Below are 22,897 nucleotides of genomic sequence, written 5' to 3'. Positions count from 1 at the left end.
AAGGACAGGTTACGGGGTCACTGGTGTTAAAAATGCTAATCAAGTGAGTCACAACTTACAACACTAATTTATTTGATGAAGATTTGGAGATACGATCATTAAAACATAATGTAATGTTATAAATGTAACAAAATAAACAAAATACTGCATATAAATACGGCATAGTACAAGGGTATTCTTAATGAATAATAAATACTTACATAATATTTTAAAAAAGTTACATGTATCAATTAGCCTACGACGTTTTCAGAAAGCTAAATAAATACAAATTAATTAAATTTAAATCCTCATTCTAACAGTCTCTTTCAACTACTAATTCTGTTCACTCTGACAAAATTAAGTTTTTGATGTGAAGGCTAATTTAAGATATTAACATCTTCTACATTATAGGCCTATACACTTAAAAAGTTTGTATTTACCAATAGGATGTTTTTTTTAAACCAGTGAGACAAATACTAAACTCAAACACTGTAATTTAGGAACAGAATCATTAGTAAATCCAGAATCACAATAGAAATAAATTGTTTACCATAACACAATAGAATCCAATTGAATGGCACAAATTCCCTATCAAGCAGCGTTGTCAATCGTATTCAAAGACGTTTCTTCCATTCACATGTACTGACACGATTAAGATAGTAACAATATCTGTATTGATCTGTTCATTGTATTTTAAAACTCTGCCCTCCTAGAAGCACTCTACCTTGCAAAAATAATCTTTGTTTCAGAATATAAGAACTTACCGCTATTATGCAATTCCTCTTTTGTATTTTTCGTACTGACCTCAGAATGTGGCTCTGAATCCAGTATAATTGCACTGGCCTAAAGTTGCATTACTTTGTAGTAAATACCACGTCGAGTTACTTCAGCATGTGCCTTAACTTGTAACATATCTACCTCGTGAATGGAGTTAAAAATAGGATATGAATACGATATCTGAATTCTATTATGAGACTGTAAGCAATATTGAAATTTGCGTTAACACAACATACCATAAACAAAGACAGAATTGTATGCCCAAAAGCTCCGATGTTCGTCAGGTGAATGGTTTAACTCTGATACTTAAGTACAACTTAAAATACTGATATCCGAGATATGCATACTGTACGGAACTTATGTTACTTAGTACTGTGCAATAATATCTGTTTCCATTTTATTTTCGTAATATAAAATATTTTAATTTTTGCGTACTGTACTAGACAGCAGGAATAATTATTTTTTTAGATTCGCATTTAAAGACTTTTTGTCTCGTATGGAATGTAATGTAAGTTCTGGAACTGAGATGCTTATCCGTAGTACAGAATTACAGCCCTTATAAACTTTGATAATAGTTTCCGAAATGCTGTAACGATGCATCTCTAATTACGCAGTTTTCCAAATAAGGAATTTCAAGACATATTGTGTAGTAACAGTAATAATGATAATTTGAAAAAATGTCTTCAGATACATTTACATTAAACAGTATATGAAGCTGTGAATTTTCTTACACTCAAGAATATAAAATTCACTTTCTATAAACTACAAGAGCCATAGGATTTTATTTTAGAAATATAAAAACACTCTAGTTTCTTCAAATGAAAAGGCATATCCACATTTGATATCAGTACTCAAAAAAAAAGTCAAATGAAAACAGATTTGGTGCATATCGTCTGTTTCAGAATGTTTATTCTAGAGAGTCCACTATGCAATATTCGTCATTAAATAAAATATAGTATGTACACACAACAGTAATTAAGTTTAAGTAATTAAAAACTACAAATTGTCATGAATGACATAAATATTATTTCCATCGTACTGCATCGCATTTAGGCCTAAGTGAAACTTTTGTTTTAAAATACTCTGATTGTTTATTGGGAGTTTTTTCAACTTAATTTTTATTACAAACAAAAAAACTAATGTTTAATCATTCCAGTGGTATGGAAGCAGCATTAGTTTCCAAATGCCCTTCTAGAGAATTCATTGTTAATAATCATTTTCAGTTAACCTGAAATAGAAATAAGGATATCTTTCGGAAAATCAGTTATAGAGTCCTAATGCCAATATTTGATTGATTTTAGGTTTATGTTGTTTAGCAGCGTGTTTGAGGACACAAACAGCCAAGACGCCCTCCCGGATATGTAAAGTAGTAAATATTGATGCACATTTTAAGACGTGGACGAATGTTTATGATATTTAGGATATAAGACAAATCATTCCATAAGCAGAGATTTATGACATTGGCGAGCATTCTCGTTTTGTAATCTGATATAATGCGGTGCATTTAGAACTCGAAAAACCAGTTTTAGGAATTACTCTTTGCAAGCTCTTGATCCACTGGCATACTATGTAATTTTGTCTATTTAAAAAACTTAATCTTTTTACAACAGTTAAAAGATTCAAACAAACACCCAAAAATTGTTGCAACATTTTTATAGACATACTATATTTTTTACCCAATTAGTAAATCATTTCTCTTGTATGAGGTGACGTTTCACAACCGTCAAAGTTGGTAATGTCTCCCCAAATGAGATGTTCTGACACCGTCACAGCATACGACTACTAATCTTTTGCAAAAGGAAATGAAAATACGTCTTATAACTAAAGAACTAAAAAACGTAGCTAATGGTGGCAGCGATGCAGTTACGAGGAGAGCTGCCTGGATCTGCGGAAACAGGCGACCACGATGGGAATCTTCCATCACCTGGACAACACCCTCAGAAGTATATTCTTCCTTCCGTATTTACTGTAAGAGGGAAGGTGGGAGGGCGAAGACTTCAGGAAGCGTGTTCGTCATCGACATCTCCATGTTGTGACGTGTCCTCGTGGCACCGATATACGTACGCGCTGACAGACAGGTCATCATCTGACCGCAAGCAGGCTTTTCCTTGTGGGCACTCGCATCTGTGGACACAAACAGAATAATGAGGAACAAAAATTTGGCTTTCGAAAGTTGTATGTCTACCCACATCTGGAATTTCCAAATTTTGTAGACGTCTGGCCAACTGCCTCAGCTTTGTCTCTTATATTCCTTTCTGGATTGGCTGTGGTGTTTGTGCTTGCGGCTTTTATGGCGGCGGTGACGAATAGAGAATGTCGTTATTGGCTACAGAAATACTTTAAAGTGTTTGTGGGCCCTGTGCAAAATATGATCTTCGGATCCCGTGATACTAGAACAAATGTTATGTTAACAAAAGCTAAATGAATAGGAAACACTCAAGGCGTTATTTGGTCATCTGCATTCTTGTAATATGTCGTAATTACCGAAAAATTTCAACACACATTAAAAACGTGCAAATGTATTGTTGAGAAAAATGCAAAGAATGTATTTTGAAAAAAAAATGAATTAACTTTTTTTAAATATGCAAGCTCTTTGCCCTGTCACTAATGGGTAACTCCTAGTTCTGTCCCATATACTCTTCTTAGATATTTCCAAATAAGCTTCAAGCTTCAGGTACTACGGGATACGAAACTTCTTTAAAATATCACACAGTTTTCTATGAACATGTGACTTACGTGTTCTTCATAAAGTAATCCACACGGCGTGTGAACGGCACATAGACGGCCCAGCCACATGGTGTGCTGCTGTGACAGGTCTTCACCAATGACAGGTTAACAGATGGGCTCGTCTCCGCCACTGCTCTCTGTAACAATCAGAAAATACTAGCTATCAGTTTCACATCTCTCTGGTAAAATGTCTGTTGTTAAAAATCCAAAATTTTAGGGGTTCAGGATACAGTTTTCAGAATGTGGTTTCATGGATTATATACCTAACAGTGTTAAATCATATAATTTTGAGATTTAATTTGTAGGGATATAGAAAGAGGTGACCACTGTCTTCGCAGTTCGAAGTTGGGGTGCCAACCACTTCACACGTTTAGTTGAAAGTTGCAGAGAACGCACGGGAAACAACGTATAATATACCAGCACGCTTTTCAGTGAAGTGGAGCAGAATTTGTGACTCTATAGCCTACCCTCGAAATGTCAGGAACAACAGATACAAAATCTCCTGCCGGACTAGGCAGTCCACCCATCTTGATGACTAGGTGGGATGCCAACGATATAGGATGAAAGTGTCTCGTGTTACACTACGCGAATCACACTAAACCTGTCAGTGTCTTTTCTGAATTGCAGTCAAGAGCATATTTATAGAAGCGGCTATCGACTTTAAGAATATTATATTTTTTTCTTGATGCGATACTTGTTGCTAAATGCTGCTGAAACTTCCATTATTTCAAACATCAATATTAACGTGTGGGCCTTATCATGAACGATAAAATGAAAGTGCAAGACAGCCATAATTTGGAATGCTTCATCACATCATGAGACAATGCAACCCTAATTATATTTTAGCTAGCAGAAGTCATTTCATAGTAATATATAGTAAGCATGACCTTGTGAACAAATCCAGGATGACAATCAAAAATATGAACTCAGGGGTCAAAATCTTTGTCTTTACGAGATGTCAGCTATCTGTCATTCATGGATAACCTATTGACTTCGGACCACACACTACCCAACAAAAAATTCCTCTTCTCTATTTTACATTGGACTGTGGAAAAGAAAAAATATAGTACGCAGTAATTGAAGATGAGAAATGGCTCGTGCGTAATGCCTTATGCTGTTTTCTACACGTCAGCAAAGCATATTTGTTTTCTGCTGTTTATCACAAGAAACTCATTCATAGGCACTTCCGATTTTTCGCGATACAGCATTTGTTCCATGTGAAAGGGCAAGCACAGTTTTGTGCAAGGAAAAGGCTGCAATTAAAGCGAAATCGTACGTTATCTAGTAGTAGTACATTGACGAGTATTAATAGTCGCATTGTACCTTATAGTCAGCCAGGGGCCCATTAGTAATTACTCGTTTAATATATCCTGTCGAGCACGTGCCTCGCTGTCACATTAATCCAGTATTACTAAGAAAAATCTTTTACATGTTGGTAGTAAGCAAATTAATAATTATACTTCGACAATGTTTTTGAGTTTAATGATTAATTTTTAAGGTGCCTATGTATATTCGATATGCCTTGAAAAAAGCGCTTTATGACGTCAGCTTGCTGCGACATAAAAATGAGAGCGCAATGCCTCATATTGATAGTTACCATATTTTATTTTCTTACATACGTAATGCAGTTTTAAAGTTCAACACGAAATCAAATGTTATATTTTCACCTCTTATCTATTGTATTACGTATGCATAGGACCTGTTTCAATACAAAACGTACCGCTAATGCAGCATGGTTTACTGCCCAGCAGCGTTACGAGGCTCGGACAATATTTCGCCTACTTCAGTCATAAGCCACATTTTTCACTGATTTCACTGTTCACATTTACCTTCCGTTCCATTACACTTTAGCAACAACCTCTTTATACTCCAACGGAATGAGGTACAAAGGTGAGCCCGATAACGACGTGGATTTATATGCTTGCCGTGACATTCTTAGCGCTTGTACAATTGTGATAAACTCGCAGGCACATGTGACGTTACTTGTTCGCGCTTGCTTAGGTGAGCAACAGGATAATTTAAACCAAACTAAACACAAGTTGTTTGAAAGAAAAACTTGTTTTTTTACCGTTTGTAGCTCGAATGATACTTACATTGTGACACTTCCTTCATTTGTCATTCATTAAGTGGCTCGCAAGTCATCACTCGTGCTGATTGATGTTGATTTGTTTTCGTATTCAAGTGAAATGCCTACGTTTTACTTAAAACGATCGTATTATTATACATCAGCATATTGAATTAAAATATAAGATTATATATCTGGTCCAGTCAACATGCAGTCATATCAGTTCATATGTTGTTATGAGGGTATGGTTATAGTGGTAGCGGGAGGTAATAATAACAGCTAATGGTGATCATGGCGGTGATAGAAGTTGTAGTAGTGGTGGCGGTGGTGGCGGTGGTGGTGGTGAGATAACGGAAGAGCGGTATATTGGCAATATTCATTAAGCCCTGAAGATGGAGGTAGTATGTTCATCCGAAACGATGGTATCTACCTGTGAGTCAACACAGCGTCACAACCCAAAACATCATCTCAATGTGCAATGTATCCAGTGGAATTACAATCCGTACACCTTGAAATTAGTACGATTTATATCGATTTAGGGCCGCGTTGATAATAAACATCATTACCACAACATTTCGAGAGAAATTATGTATCCGAAGGAGATTTTTCTAAAACGTATATAGACCAATATATTGTTTACAGAAATATGTTATGTCAGCAATACGAGTGCTGTTTCATACTGGACAATAAAGAGTAAAATTCTTACATTTCTGGTGCCGTTGGTTTAATACACTAAACAGTAACTCTGTGGCATATCGGTCTATAAAAGAATATAAAAAATGTGAGACACAAATACAGAGCCTCTGTTTATGCGTACTTCATATAATTTAATGCAAAGCAAGTTCGTTCTGCCAAAGTGCGCGCTACATGATCTCAATGTTGTGTTGAAGGTAAACCTTGTTAAGAGAGGTCTTGCACGAGTCTTGGAGCAATTAGACTCAATTCTTTCCGCCGCACATACTTTAATTAATAAACAAGGCTACACATCCTGAACTTTGATTACATTAACGAACGAGTCTCCAGTAATTGCTTCATAAAAACTTATACGGCTCCGTTATATGTAATATTTGTAAAACTTTGGTCTAGATAATACCATTGATGATGTAAGTCTTGGCGCAAGAGATACACTGCATTAAGTGATAATTAAATAAAAAATATCGAGCAAATAAGGGAAATCTGCAAAAATAAATTACTGCAATTTCTTCTATTTTATGTCGACACGGAAAAACATTTTCTAAACGATCAGATATTTGCAAACTCGTTTGTCGTCGAATGATGACCTATATACAGCTGTGCAGTTTACACTAATGTAAGGTAAATCGGAATTTTTAGATTAAGATACATTTTATCATTCCATACAAGCCTAGGTCTCAGGTTTACCGGCTAAAACTTTATATTTTTCCCCATATCTCCCATGCGTGCTACTTGCCCCATCCGTCTAATGCCCCCTGATTTAGTTACCCTAATATTTAGAGTACAAATATTGAAGCTTATCCTTGTGCAATTTTATCCGGCTGTCCGTTAGTTCTTTCCTCTCATGTTAGGTCCAAATATTTTCCTCAGTACCCTGTTTTCAATCATCCTGTACATATCTTCTTCCCTTAATGTGAAAGACCAAGCCTCAAACCATACAAACAGGTAAAACAAAAAGTTTATTTCCTTTCTATCTTTTTTTAGGTAGGCGATGGAAAGAACTCCGGAATTTAATCTACTTTATTGCAATGCTAATAATTTGTTTTGTCCCCAAATGCATGAATGAATGTTGTCCCATTGTCGAAGAATCAATGAATATATTTATTTCGAACGATCTAATATTGGAAATGAATCCAATTTGTCACATAGTTTATGAAGTGCAAGCTGATGGTGTTTGGTAGATCCGTTTTCTGAAAGGGAATATTCTTGATAACAACTGGTTTTACAAATTTTGTAAATCATATTTATTCTATTAACACGTTATTTAAATTAGGTGAATGTTTGGTGAAACATGATGTTCACGTACTTACAATGGATCCACTAGAAAAAAATAAGGAGTAAATGCCCTTTTAATAGAATTCAGTATAGGCAGCTCAATGTTAAATGTCAAGAAACGACGTTGATGAATAAACAGACTATTGTGTATAAGCGATCCTAATAACAGATGTCATACAGGGACCGTTATGTTGTGCTGTACCTCAGTGGATCACTTAAGAAGTATGGAGGAGAGTTAATTATAATTGTGTATAATCGATTTTCGTGTCTAGCTGAATTTGAAATATTATCAAAATGTAATATCTCAAACTTTATCTTGTTGCTCCTGCCAAGGAAATATAGACGCTTATGGACCTGCAGTACTATATAGGAAATTCTAGTTTATGAAGTCTTATTTACGACTTTCCTTTCTGTAAAACTAAATATTAATAAGTCATTTGTTTAAAGGATTGCCACTTTGTTCGATACTTTCATGTAAAATTGCTTCATATTTAAATTGCAGGTTATTTTAAAGGACAGACATAACGATCTACAAATACGATAATGAACGGAGATCTTATAATCATTCAGCAGGGAGACGTCATGCAGAAAGGCATTTAAGAAAACACCAATTATTGGCGCCAGAACACTTTCTTCTGCGTTAAAATCTAATAGTTTTCTCGTATCACATTGCACTCTCAATAGTAATATTAATATTGTTTCAGGAAAATTAAGTCACGCTTGTGTTTTAAACATGAAAGTTGTTTTATAGCTAACTTGCATAATAGTAATGTACATACAGCAGAGATAGAAGGTTTACATATCAGGGAAATGTGTGGCTTAAAACAGGATGTTTATGGTCTAATATCGTGATAGTTAATTGACACTGATACATAGCTGACAGGAGAGTCAATGAGGGAGTGACATAAGTTATATTCCATGATTTGTTTATCTTTTCACATCTCTTACTCCAAGCTGTCAGAACAGGAAAGAAAAAATTCCGAGAATGTGGCTGCACGTAAACCTGAAATGTCGGTAACTGCTGCTTTATTGTCTATAGACGTAGTAGGCAATAGTATTACGCTACGAAACACAAACTAAAACCATAGTCAACACCTCTAAAATTTGAAGTTGTCTCTGTTTAATGAAAGAATCATATTTTAAAAAAACGCAGCGAGGCGTTAAGGTATAGCTCCGCTTAATCTTAACCTCGGTACCAGATGGGCGTGAGCAATCAGTTTCACGATCGGCCACTTCGCCACGAAATGCTCTCGTGAGAGCTGTGCGGTCCAACCAGCCTCTTTTCCGCTTGGTACCAGAATTCGTTCCTCAGGAATAAAGCGGCCGGGGCGTGAAGCTAATTCCTCGCCTCCGTCTAGTGCCAAGATTAAGCTTGCGTGGGTGGCATAGCGCTTAGTTAAGCAGAATGGATAACAATTTATGTCGGCATTTGGTAGGATGGTCTAGAAAAACATGAAATATTTCCGGGGTAGCAAATCTCCAGCCAGGACTCTGAACAAAAAACAGGTCTGAACCACTAGAAAGTAGCTATAGAATTATGCAGGTAGGGCAACCTTTTCAGATGTTTTTTTGTAAACCCGACGGTCCGGGATAATTTGATCTCTCCCCTGTAAGGTATCCTGAACAGGCAGGTATCTGGAGCATTGACAGGTTTTGTAATCGTTTATTCATTTCCAGCAGATGCACCACAGTAAAGCAGGTTTATTGTAGTATGGTTGTATTATATTTGGCATTATCCATTGCATGAATATGCTAGTAGAACAAAATCCCAAAACGTCGTACATGTTAAAAATACCTCAATGGGCAATGTTTTACGTAATATTGGTATAATGATCCAACCACTGTCACAAACCTTGAGAGAACCAAGGAAGTCACTATGCTTGATGTAATGATTAAATAATAAAAGGACTGCTGGAGAATAAATGTTGACCTCACCTTCAGAATTTAAATATTGGAAGACTGCATCTATAATTGCAATTTGAAAACAGTTAGGTAACCAGTGTTTACAACATGAATTTAAATCACTCCCAGTTCGGTAGTCATGCATTAGTTTGAAATGTTCTGAAGGGAATCTGTCAGAATAAACTCGTAGTTGACATTTTTAGAGGTCCCTTGATTCAAATTTTTTTATTAATTCTAACGTTCCTGATCACCTAAATGTTTCGGTGAAAAATATGGAAATTTCACAAACTATGACGACCTAGTATGATCGTATGAACAGCAGGTCATTGGCGCCGTGATATCAATATTTGGGGATCTTAAATCGTAGGATACAAGGATATCACGATACAGGCCAGACAATACTTCCCTAGAACTAGAACGTAGCCTAGGTACATAACTTTATCATGCAATATAAAATTAAATTAAATGTTATGAACAAGTATAGATCTGTGTCCGAGAGCAGATTTCAGGGACTGGCTGGTTTAACAGAAACAACTTTACATCATCGCGAAAATATATGTAATTACGAAACACTTTTCTTTTTATTGTGTGAAATTTACGTGTCATGCGCTAGTATGAAAGAGAATTACAACAATTTTAATTGTGTTCAATGCGTATTTCCTTTCAACATTATAATGAGCGATGTACAATATATGTTATTTTCATATATGTATTACTTGTCATGTAACTATTCTTCTGAAAAAAATACTTGTAATTTTTCCTATATAAAAGTACAATGTTTATATTTATGACACTATGGACACTACGCTCATTTTCTAAGCAATAATTAAGTGCAATGTATTTTAACAATATTTGTGTGGGAAAGCTACTGACGTGGAGGCCACTTTATTTTGATATATCATCTGTTTCTGAAGAAAATATAAGTATCTGGTTTTCCGATATAAGCATTAAGCAGCTTAGAACGGACAGAGAATTGAGAAAGGAGAACCTGATTACTTGTTTCGATATATTAACAAAACGGACACAACTTGCATATATTTCAACAGTTCGTTAGAAGCACGGTTGTATCTTTAAATTCATGCTGTTTAATAGTGTTTAAATGTTCCTGTCGCGTATCTAAGTTGCTGTAAATGAGACAAGAGGCTATTTGAGCTCTAGAAACCACTCAAACTTCTACCGATATTTACGTATTTTTCCAGTGTTATTTTATAATTTTACTACTGAAACCTGTAATTTGCTTAATTTGTAGTGTTATCTGAGTCTTTGCATGACATTTCAGTATTGAGAAACTTACATAAGGAAGCAATTTAAAAAAACAGAGCTTGAAAATTAAGGCGCACTTACATTAGAGTCGGAGGCACTGGAAACAATACGTAATATACTAAACATCATATGCATGAGATCTGTTTCATATTTATAATGCTACAAGACGTTGAAACGATGACAGTCAGACTGACTATGAAGAGAGGAAAGGAATTTATTTCCTGAGTGTTTTGCTGTGTGTACTTACCCGACTGTGAACAGCTGCGCAATCAGTAGATACGAGGTGGCACACAAGAAGCATGCCGGCAAAGACGATTGCGGATGCACGTAGATGGCTGTCCATTTCGACTGCTGCAGATGAAGTACCAGGTCGTTAAACAGTCACCTGACAAATTAGCTGCTGTTCAACGAAACTCGCCTCGTCTCAATGTGCTGGTGAATTGATAACCTACGTTACTCAAAATTTTGAGCACGTCCTATAGAGAGGTAACTAACTTCAAATGAAAATAAATTATGTTGGAAAACTGCTGACAGTTTTCGGAATATTTCAGAAAATGTTCCTCTCCTTAGCTTTCGTCGAGTCCGTATGGTGTACTACCAGTAGTGGACGGCATATATAAGCAGAAGGGAGGAAAAGTGGTGTGGGGTACACATTTGGAGGGGGCTAGCGGTGTGGTCGTCAAAGAATGGGGAGGGGATTACTTGGTCTGAAAGGAGAAGCTCATGCCACAGATCTCGCGCCATCAGAGACAGAATGATTTACGGAGGCTGCAGGGAGGTGATGGAGGAGAATCTGTATGTTCTACATACTAGTCTACGAATGCGTAACTCTATATTGATGTTTCTATAAATCAGATACATGAATTTCTGCTAATTATTTTCATGTTCCTGTGATGACAAAATATATTTAGAGAAAATGTCGTCGGAAACTATCACTTGCTGTTTTACGGGCCTATATGTCGTAGTGTTTATGGCACTGAGAATTTTGTCTTTTTTAAAAGTTCAACAGTTTATCCTAATGATTTCTTAGTTGCAAACACTGGTGCCATCAGCAGAAATTAAACTATCTTCACGGACAAGAATCCTTGAGGAACCAATCGTCAGCTAAGTTAGGAAAGGAATACCCACCCTTAATGGGATCTCAATATTTATCACCGTTTTCACAAGACCTGTCTCTGGACAGTATCCTGAGCTACATGAACTCAATCCACATCGTTACTTTGTTTAATTTTCATCATTCAGCGTTGATGGTGTTCTAATGTGGGATTGTCATATGAATATGATATGGCTGTATGAGTGAGATAAAATTTTGCGCGTGGAATAAAATAGAACACAAAACTCCTGTACGTATAAGGCTAATTTTCATAACCAGCAATAAAGACTGGCATTATTCTTAGAAGTATATGCAAACTTGTTTATGTTTAGGCCTGATTACCTGCATAAGTAGGCTACACGATGTGTTTACAACTTGCAAAATGCTGTTCATAATAAGTTTCTGCGAAGTTCTTTGTCACTTCCCACAGAGATACACTTCCTTCGAACAGCCTTATATAATAATTAGTCTTATTTGTATCTGCATTTATTGCAGCATAATCATGTATCGTAACTTGTTAATAAGAATTAGGAGACAGAATTAAGTAAGTGGCGTGCTGGTGTTTGGTAACCTAGTTATAGCCGTGGTGCGTAAAGTGTGTGCAGAACGGCATTCTGTCAGCGTAGCATGCCTCTGTTAAAACAAATAAGTCGATACAATTTCACGGACATCCGCTAATATAACAGGCCTTTCACATTCGCTTCTTCTAAAGCGGGATACGGTTATTTTAATTGAGAAGTAGCTGCTGTTCTGTAGTCGCTGATGTTTCAGCCCAAACCACTAAATGTACTTTATCAAGACGGATTGCAGATAAACCACGGTATGGGCAGATCTGTAAGTTAGCGAAACCCGTCTGTCTTTCGGTAAGTCAGAGAGCTGTATCTTGTCTGTGGTGACAATAGTTTCGCAGATAATGGAAAGAAATGCCTATTTACAGAAACATGAACGATTATAGAAGTTTATAGAGCAAGGATTATGTAAAGGTACCGCTTAAGATTATTTTGATACAACCCAGATATCTTTACCGTGACGAGAATCTCGAATCCCAATCTGATGCTATATCATAAACAGTATTCATAAATTTGCTGCAGATCCTACATATTACCATAATAAAAGATAGGGTAATACGACTATAACAGACAGCAAGATTCGATTATGCCATATAATTTACAGGTGGTTGTATTGCGTGTTGTCTTCAGTGATAGAAGCACAAGTTTCGGTGTATATTTACAAGAACATTGCTCACGTCGTGTAACATATCTGACGTCTTCTGACATGGAAATTTTTGCAGATCATACGTAAATGGAAGGCAAAAAATAGGAGGGGAAGAGGAATGGAGAGCAACTCCCACTTCGGCAGCTTCCTCCTCTCGTCAACTACGTCTCGATATTTCATATAAACGTAATATAAGTGATCACTCGTCTCGAATTATTGTTGACAGAATCGGATAACGGGTTACCAGTCCTTGAGTACCTTATTTGGTGAATTAGCTTTCTTGTGACGTCGTGAATTGATCGATTTCTTGTTGTTGCCGCATTGTTATGCTGTAGGATAAAATATGGTAGGCAAAGACAAATAGATCTGTTTTTCATATTACTGTGGGGAAAAGAGCATTGATTCTTGTATCTGCTAGTATTCCTCAACAAAATACGTAGGTCTATACATTGTGAAGTTATTCTGAAACAAAGTAACTTTCAGCACCAAAGTTTACAAAGTAATAATATTAAGAAGATTTCTGTCTTCTGGGTTATTGCGCTGTGTAGTCTGGTCGATGTTAACCAACGTTTCAGAGGTCATACTGCCTCCGTCATCAGGGCGATGAATATTCATCGCCCTGATGACGGAGGCAGTATGACCTCTGAAACGTTGGTTAACATCGACCAGACTACACAGCGCAATAACCCAGAAGACAGAAATCTTCATATTCACCGCTGTGAGAACCTCAAGTCTTACGTAATAATATTAAGCCTACTTGTCAACATTGGGTTTTTATCTCCGCACTTCTATGGCGACTAATATTTATTTCTGGCACATTAATTTTATTCTAAGTTTATTTACGTGTAGCAGAGCCTACTTGGCTCCTCGAATTTTGGGTGGGGTGGTTGTAACTAATAACAAGTTGCATATAAATGTATACTTTTGGGTGTGGGGGTCTACAAGGGCATTACTCGTTTCGGCCCTAATCTTTCTCTTGTTCATCTCGGTGAGATATAATTAGAAAACAATGACATACATGGCTATAAACTGTGATATTAAACTCCAGAGGTTTAACGCCGCTAATAACGAAGCTTATCATTGAATACGATCAACAATTCAATCCATATTCCATCATTTTCATTTTCTCTGCGTAAGTCCCCTATTAATGTTATCCTCCTGTCTCCATCTCGGTCTTCGAAGTGGACGTTTGCACACCAGCACTCTGGTTGCATCCCTTGTTATAATCCTAGTAGCTTGCCCGTCCCGTCCCATCTTAACCTCCTAATTTTCACTATCCTAACAACAGGTCTGTTGGCTGCTTGTATAAATAGCGAAGTTTGTGGTTGTTAATCTTTAATTGTTAAAATCATCCTTCGTAAGTTCGAACATTTTTCTGAGCATTTTGTGTTCTGTATTAATATCAAAATTTCTGTTTCCTATAACTCGTTGGAAAAATCAATCAGTATTTATTAAGCTGCAACTTAAACTTAATAACGATCCTGTTTAGAACTTGGAATATGCATCCACTGAAACAAATCCCGCACTCATTTCCGTTACAGTAAATTTTAGAAAGGTGCTGACAGTGGTCCTCTGGATTATGACGTCACACTTATTCACCGCCGTAGCAATCTCAGATTTAAAATTTTTCAACATTTCCTTCTCCCCAGTTAATTCACAAAATAAGCTTGGTGCAGGTTCGTTCTTCTAAAATGCTACAAAAGTCCTACTTATTTATTATTAATGTTAAGAAATATTTCTTGGATATGACGGAAGTCCACATATTGAATTTAGGCCTTTGTATTTCCGGATTCTCAGTGCGGTAAGTAGAGGGCTTTCTTCTGGGTTGTTGCGCCGTGTACTTTTATAGAAATTTACAAACCTTTTAGAGGTGTTTGCTGTCTCTGAAACGTTAGTAAAATTCTGCCAGATTGCAGGGTGCAGCAAACCAGGAGACAGTCAGATTAAATGACGATTTTTACCTGAATGGAACCATAAATGTTCCTTTTTCATAAGTTCACTTCTGTATATGAATCCCTTGTTTAATTGCCAAACTGTTGAAAGTCCTTTGTACTATAGGACATAATGCAGTCTGTCACATTCTTTCTATTCCCATTACTAATGACTTTTGTGAATGAACCCAAAGGGCTCCTATTGTAACAGCCTGCTTTTATGCCAATCATCTTAGAAAGATTGTTGTTTAGAAGATGTGACGATAATGCACCCGTTTACAGTGGTTCCCCACAATACAATGCTTCGGTTTCTCTGTGAGACATTTCAGAATTAATTAATTAATTAATCTCATTCACATCTAATACCCGTATCCTGCAAGGTTATTTCAGTCATGAACTTTAAATTCAGGTAGATTTTTAAAATAATTCTCTCCATGAAACAGCGTCCTTCTTGAGAAGCTGATTGTACCATCAGCTAGTCAAGAAGTTAATTCTTTGTCTTTTACCGAAATTGAAAGTTCAATACTGTGTCCAAAAGAGCCCGCCACCAGCCCATCCCCTGAGGCAGATGAATCCAATCAGTTATCTCCCAAAATATTTGCCTAAGATTCAGTTCACTATTATTCTCCTATCCACGCACACTCCTCGGGTGAATTTTTATGCATTTTATTATTTACGTATCTGGGTAGCAGATGAGACGACGAAAAATTCTGAACTGTACTTCCTGAATGCAATTTTTTTTGTTAGATTCGTTCCCAAATTCTTGAACATTGCTACAATTTCAAAGGGTTCATTAGCGACGGCATTTTCTGATATCAGGTAAGTATTTTTAAAAGTGGGGAGTTACATAATATTACAAAACTTTACCCCTGTTTAGGTTGAGAAGCCCGGATCTAGCTCTTGGAAAGTATTATGAAGCTTTGCTCTTTTATAGTGTAAATACTCACAGTATATAATGTACGTAATTGTTTTTCCTACATGAAATAATAAAGGTACGTACCCACCAAATTTAATCTGCTTAACTTTGGATTTCCATCGTACTGCTGTCCATCAAGTGTCTGTTGTATCAGCTGATGCAACTTTATTACAGCACAGAATCGTCCACATTTATAAAAGAGTATCGTGACCTATTTATGAAATTGTACGTACATAGAGCAGAACGACCCATTCACAAAGTCTGCCATATAATTATTTCCGTCTGCTGACGGCTAAAAAAGTACACTGACGGTTGAAAAATACTCAGTGGCTGATGCAAGATCCTAACTCTGTTTATCATTGTAACTTAAGGTTGGCCACTGTCCATGAATGCTACCAGGACACCTGTCCCCAAGGCGTGGGGCTGGTGTGTCTGTGTTCCTTGACGTTTCATTGTTATTGATGGTTATAATTCGTGAAGCTTCAAGGTAGGGAGGTCTTTGATACCTGAGTACCTGGGCCACAGAATGTCTTTGTGTCCTGTCTCACATCCTGGTACCTGGTAGCTGCCTTCTACCGATACAGGAAATAAGGCACCATGTGGTGTTTCAGCCTTTATTGAGCAGTATATGTACAATCAGTCTTTGAAATTCCTGTAAGTCTCTTGAAAACACCTGCTTTTCCTTGGGCTATCATGAATTCCGCAAGTAATTTTACTATAAACCTAGTCCCACACACCCTATTGGCATATTCATCGCCCTGACGGAGGCAGTATGACCTCTGAAACGTTGGTTAGCATCGACCAGACTACACAGCGCAACAACCCAGACGACAGAAATCTTCAATTTTACAAAAGTAGTAAATTTCCAGTACTTTGTTCCCCTGGCCCGACTGCCACAAAATTTAAGATGCGTAGATAATAAACGGCGACCACATTTCAAAGTCCAGATTCAATCATTATCTAAAAACAGAAGTAGCCCTCATCAAACTTCTCTGGAACCCAACATTCCAGCAGGTTTTTCTTAGTGTTTCTCATTCCCTACAAGAAAGTCACATCATTAAATTTTCAACTACGCTTTCTTCCATATCCTTCTCAAATCTTAGTTCATAATCAGTGATCCGGTCGTGGACGCCATCGACATATGTAGTTAATGAAGTGTTACATTAATGGTTAATTACAAGTCATAGTGACAGGGCAAGTTCTTTCATCGCTCTGATGATGGGAACGGGAGTTTGAATCAAGCTGGAAGCACACATTTTTAGTTGCCTTGTCCTGTGTATGCAATGGGATGAACTATTCAAGGAGTCTGAGAAAATTAGTATAATTCTTAATATTTTGAGTTCTCCCTCTCGGTTTATTTGTTTCCAAAATTATGATTTTTCTCTTCCTTACGCGTCTAATTTTTACTAATGCTTCATATAATTTTAAATAATAAAACATTATTACCGTATCTGACACAGCTTGTATTTAATTAGGTCACAGATAAAAGCCCATTATTATCTTTAATGTCAAAGGAGGTAATTTTTAATTCACTTTTTAAATTTTCATTCCTAAATTTGCCCCTCATTTCGTATTTTCCATCTCTGTGCACAAGCTGTTTTTCCGCATTGTGAAATAAAACATAAATCAGGATTCACACATCACAAAGCGATGACTATGAATCATTGCGACCGAGAGCACATCTTGCCTTACAAATGCCAACGATTCTGCGTGCCTTTGTCTCAGTTTCCTAGCAGCGTGTCATATTGTAATTTGCCGTTATCTCAAGTAAGATGCTCACCGTGATGGATGTTGGCTGCAAGACAGAAAGAGTAAGGTGAGACGGAGGTGCAGAATGACCAGTCTCTCTAATTGAACAGCCTTCATCTGGGGGTCATCGACATTTTTCCTGTGCAAAATTTGTCGTCAATAGAATAATCCCGTGGCCCACAACCATTCCTCAGGCTACTGACCCCTGAGAGATACTGAATATTTCCGGACTAGAAAAAGAGTTAAATTATAAAATTTCCAACAGTTTTACACGTGTCGTTCTGCTAACGCCTCATTTAATTCGATTGCAATAGAATGTTGTAGTTAAAAGTTAAAATGTTTCGAATTCAAGTGTTTGATTCTTAGCCCGTAGATCAAACCCACGTAAATATAATCTATTTAACGTTAATTTTTATAATATCTACCCAGCTATGCTCCTGTCTAGCAAATAGTTCTCCCGTCCCCACTTGTAAGAGAATTCGACACAATGAAGTAGTTCTTCTCACTCACTTGATGCTCCTTTTGAACATTATGATAAATACAACATGTAATTAGGGCCTAAGTTAGAACGGTAACGACTAATCCTCAGTACATTCTACTTTTTTATTTTATAATATATTTAGAGAATTCTTCCATAAATGTAGTGACGTAACAGACTGCTTCGATGGTGGAAAACGGTTAAAATCTCAAAGATTCTATTAAACACGAGCAAAAAGCAAATCGTGAATGTTCATAAGATGACGCAAGTAAGTGTCAGTAAAAATCCAAATGATGAGCAGTCACAATTCAGTTCAGTTACGAAACTGTGCACTGCGTACGTAAAATACAACAACTTATAAGGCCGACCTGGAAGACATGCATTTTTTGTAGCTCCTTGCGAAATGGCACTAGAAGTTTAGTGGCAAGTGTTCAAAATATGACGCATTCAGCTTATCTATGATGACATTAGCTACAGGCGATAACAATTATTGTAACTCATGACTTTGATGCACTTATTTCATAAATTTTTTCTGGGAATGAATATCAACTTTGAAGGATAATATTTAAGTAGCTATTAAAGAAACAGTATATAACTATATGAACCGGTTTCATTTGGCTCAGCCTAAAGTACAGACGTGAGCTCTTTTAAACGCGGTAATGACCTTTGAGATTCATACAGTTTTAGTCACGTGTTCCTGAAATTCTCTCATGTTAGGCCACTTGTAACATTTTCAAGGGCAGGTTACTGTGATTTACCTTAGACATTTCTTGTACCAGCACAATATATAATATTTTCATTAGTATTGTTACAAAGTACAAAAAATAAAGAATGTGATGTCACGCTACAGCAGACAGACATACATCACATACCTTATGTGGTCTCTTAAGAACTACCAGGCAGGAAAGAAGGAAGCAGTCCGTGGAGGTAATTGAATTTATGTTCTGGACGTACTAACCAAATTCTCGTAAACTGATGGAATAGACTTGAACGTCATTTGATCACTTCACTGGAAGTACGTGTTATTATTTCAATAGGAAATAATAACGTTATAATTCTACGGAAGCTTCAAACAATAAATTTCAACGAAATCCACTGTTATTGAGTGATGTAGGCTACTAGGAAAATTCGCAAGCAGAGCTCCAGGTATTTGCGTTTGTGTGTGTGAGGAGACACTGAAGTGCTGACTCGCAGTTAACCAGAATATTACCGGTAATAAAATAAAATATGAAAATAAATGAATTCCTTCCAAGTTAGATGAAAGGAAAAGTATTTCATAACTAGTGTTACCACACTTCAAGGAATAAGCCTTTTTCCTACCTTTAACAAAGAATGCATTTAGAATTTCCCTGTAGAAGTACGTTATAATGGACAGCTCAATTTCGAGTCTAAATCACTATCCGTTCAGATTTTCTACCTCCATGATCTTTGCGTACAAATTATCCTACTAAAAGTAGCGTAAGTTTGACTTTGGCTCCTTCAGCAAAAGAATTGTTTCGAATATGGAGTTATTGTTAAAACTACCGATATATTGCAATCTGTATGTTTCTTTTGGATGGAATTTTTTTCCGTCACATCGAAGTGCAAAATTACAAAATTTCAAAACATGGTTGCAAAACTGACAAAAAGAAACCTGGTATGGATGTTAGGGACATGACCATTAGGTTTCACCATTATCAACATTGACAATGAACTTGACGGTCATTTCGTTGTTTCTCTTGGCTTCTATTGTGGAGATGCCATCTGTAGTCTTTTGTGTATTTCCTCAGCACTTCCAGGTAACAGCCAGGATGGTAGGTCCAACTGAAATCAGTCTAAGCCTGCTTCCATCCTTTCTTAACAGGTCAACATTCAAAGACACCAACTATTCATCACTGTAGTTGCAAAAGCATCGTTAAATGAACCAGTAAATCCATCAACTTAGGAATAAAGTCTTGGGCTGCTTCAGTCAGTGAGAAAAAGAAAATATCATTATCTCAAGGAAGAAGTCCACTAACAAGGAATTAGTGTGTAGATTTCAAGGAATGACAAGAACAAATCCTTGACAAAGGAAGGTTATATTACCCCGTGGTCTGCCCCTCATATTTAAAAATTGTTGTACGTGACCCACGTCAGGTGCTTTAAAACTCGTCTCGTCATTGGTGAGGATGTGACCGCGCCTCCAACCTCACACGAGCCCTAATTCTTCTCTTTTAATGCGTGCTACTTGTACTTCTTATTCTTTTCATGACCCAGAGATTCCTGGCCGTTTGTACACGTCATTTCAGAAGGTTGGTCGGGGGAGGCGGAGCGGTTCAATCTGCACTGCAGAATCCTCTAATGATGAACATTTGCGAGATCATAATTCTTGCTATGAATCCTCTCGGAATCTATACTATCTCAGGAAGGCAAGAACACAAATTATGTATATTACATACGTTCATTCTCTTTCTACTCTTTAAAAATGTTTCCATTCCGAAATTTCAAATTCTCACACGTGAACATGACAGCCTTCTGGGGCACTGTGCCGTGTACTCTTGTAGACGTCCCCCTGATGATGGAGGTATCACGCACGTCTAAAAAGTTGGTTAACTTCTGCAAGCCCGTAGGGCCCAATATTCCAGTCTTTTCTTCATCTAAGATTTGTTTACAAGAAGCTGGCACTAGTAATTTTCCTGAACCAGATGAGTTCAATCCACACCCTCACATATGCATCTCTAAATTTATTTTAATATTATCCTCTCATGTTCTCGTAAGTTTCTTACATTCAGGGTTTCCGACTGACGTTTTGTATGCATGCGGCCGATTGTTTCGAATCCCGCGTAGGGCATGGATATTTGTCTTCGTCCTCGCTTGTTGTGTTGCCCTGGACAGGAAACCATAAAACAATTAAAGAATAAAGAACGAAAAATAAAAGGAATGGTTGGCACTCCTGCTTCGGATGGATTCGGTAGGCCCCGAGTTCAAATTTCGGCATGAAATTGACTATCATAAGGTAGTAGGCTTTTCGTGTTTTTCATCAGTACCTCTAGTCAAGTGCTGGGATATTACCTTCAATTAGACCACTAACGTTTACTAATATATAATTTTCTATTCAATAAGGATTCTACCATTCATTCGCGTGTAGGCTTAAAAGAATTATGTATTAACAGCTTGCATAGCTCGAACAGGAAAAACGAAGATACTGCACAGAAATTTAGTGGGGAATATTCTTGGAATTCTGCCACTTCATGGAGCGAGAAGTAGTGGGAAGTATATAATTAAAATTGATCTTGTTGGAAGAGGTTGTGAGAATGTGTAGCTTGCTTCATTTATAATAGGTTCGGGTCGAACCTTGGTGTTCAGTCTGTGCGTATGTCTGTCTGTTACTAAGGCTCTCAATAAATTGGTCATGAAACCTGTCTAGGTCCCACCAATTATTGTAACTGCTAAACTATGGTGCAAGAGTAACTTGTTTGGAGAAAGGAGATTTCCGTTTCCTGTTGCATCAGATTATTCTGCTGTGGAAAGAAGAGAGGCTTGCTTGCTCTTACCACGAACTATCGGTTCACTGATGCCCCATGGACGGTATGACGCAATAATCTTGAACCCTGTCATGGACATCGCGACCCAAAGCACGTAGCATTTCTCAGTCTTGAGGTTCTCACTGCGGTCAAAGTGTCAGTGCTGGTGTTTGGGCTGTAAAGCCAACTTCAGCCCTCCAGTTGGAGACAATGTTTCTCCCAAACGATGGTAACTCCACACGGCGTGACGAATGCTTGGAATACAAGGGTTGCCTAACCTGGGGCTTTGGCAGCTTAAACATTGATAACACGGCTTTCAATCTCGCTTGGGGCATGTATATTTGGCTACATAATTCTGTATTGTGTATATACAGAGACCTTGAAATGTCTGTATGCAGCCTCAAAGACTCGTACCAAATGCTGAAAGAAATAATTAATTATAAATCTAAGAAGGTTAGAGGGCCTATTCTAAGTAGCGATCAAATAAATACGAAGACAACATTTGTATCGACAGCTTACTGGGTTTATTCAAGTACGAAGTCTGTAATAGGTATCTGACTATCATCCCTCCCATAAAATCACAGATACCAATCTCAGCCCTCGTCTATCCAGCCTTTACTTACAGGTTCAGGTAGCAGAATGAAGGGTTGCTTTCTAGTCATAAACGAGGTAGTAAATTTGAAAAGATCCTTATCGAGATGGGATGGGATGAACAGAAAGACAGGTAGCCATGCCATTTGCTATCCATGCCATGCTGCTACCTGCTGATGAGATCAGTCCTTATGGAAGGAACAAATAAGAACCCTAAACAAACAGGATACTCCCAGCAAATGTAAATTGTCCTTCAGCTTTGTCAGACAAAAATCGGCAAAGGTACTGTTGGTCCCAAAATTAATAAGCTGCCCTCCAAACAATGCCCCAACATTCAAATGCTAGGATAGACTTGATAGGCCTACACTCTTTATGCACGCATCTAAGAGAACAGAATGGTGATGTGAACCCAAGAGCACAAAGTTTATTTCCGTACAGCAATCAAGGAAGAGTACGACTTTATAATAACCAAAATAAATATTCCTTTTGGCACAAGCCTGTTTTTTTAAAAAAATCATTACAACTTGTGACAAAAATTATACGACCCACGGACTGCAGGTTGAAAATGCCTTACTTAATCTGTAAATAGACAACAGGAAATAATTGCGTAACTAACGTTACACGACAACCATGTTCTGAGCAAACAAGCTGAGATGTTTTTCTTTCACAGCATGGATAGTATAAAGATTTGTATTAAATTGACCCTTGATCGTCCAAATAAACAAGAACTTCCTAATACATCTGTCTCATACAGAATCGGC

The 22,897-nt window shown here is 37.1% G+C and overlaps 2 protein-coding genes across 4 annotated transcripts in view; one reads left to right on the top strand and one right to left on the bottom strand.

Annotated features, from left to right (window-relative positions):
- The window catches only part of LOC110828533 (uncharacterized), a 281,385-nt gene that overhangs the window by 50,263 nt on the left and 208,225 nt on the right, over positions 1–22,897 (top strand). The window lies entirely within an intron of this gene.
- On the bottom strand, positions 45–11,276 carry LOC110828554 (uncharacterized). Its single transcript, XM_022061369.2, has 3 exons — positions 10,929–11,276; positions 3,493–3,620; positions 45–2,880 (listed from the first exon to the last, which is right to left on the bottom strand). The coding sequence occupies exons 1-3, from the start codon at positions 11,022–11,024 to the stop codon at positions 2,754–2,756; spliced, it is 351 nt and encodes a 116-aa protein (XP_021917061.1). The 5' UTR covers positions 11,025–11,276; the 3' UTR covers positions 45–2,753.

Source organism: Zootermopsis nevadensis, unplaced genomic scaffold (genome assembly GCF_977971745.1).
Source record: "Zootermopsis nevadensis isolate Lab colony 2312 unplaced genomic scaffold, Znev_1.0 Znev_ptg000027l, whole genome shotgun sequence".
NCBI lineage: Eukaryota > Metazoa > Arthropoda > Insecta > Blattodea > Termopsidae > Zootermopsis > Zootermopsis nevadensis.
Note: the sequence above shows the minus strand (reverse complement) of the source record. Positions and strands in the feature narration are given on the sequence as shown.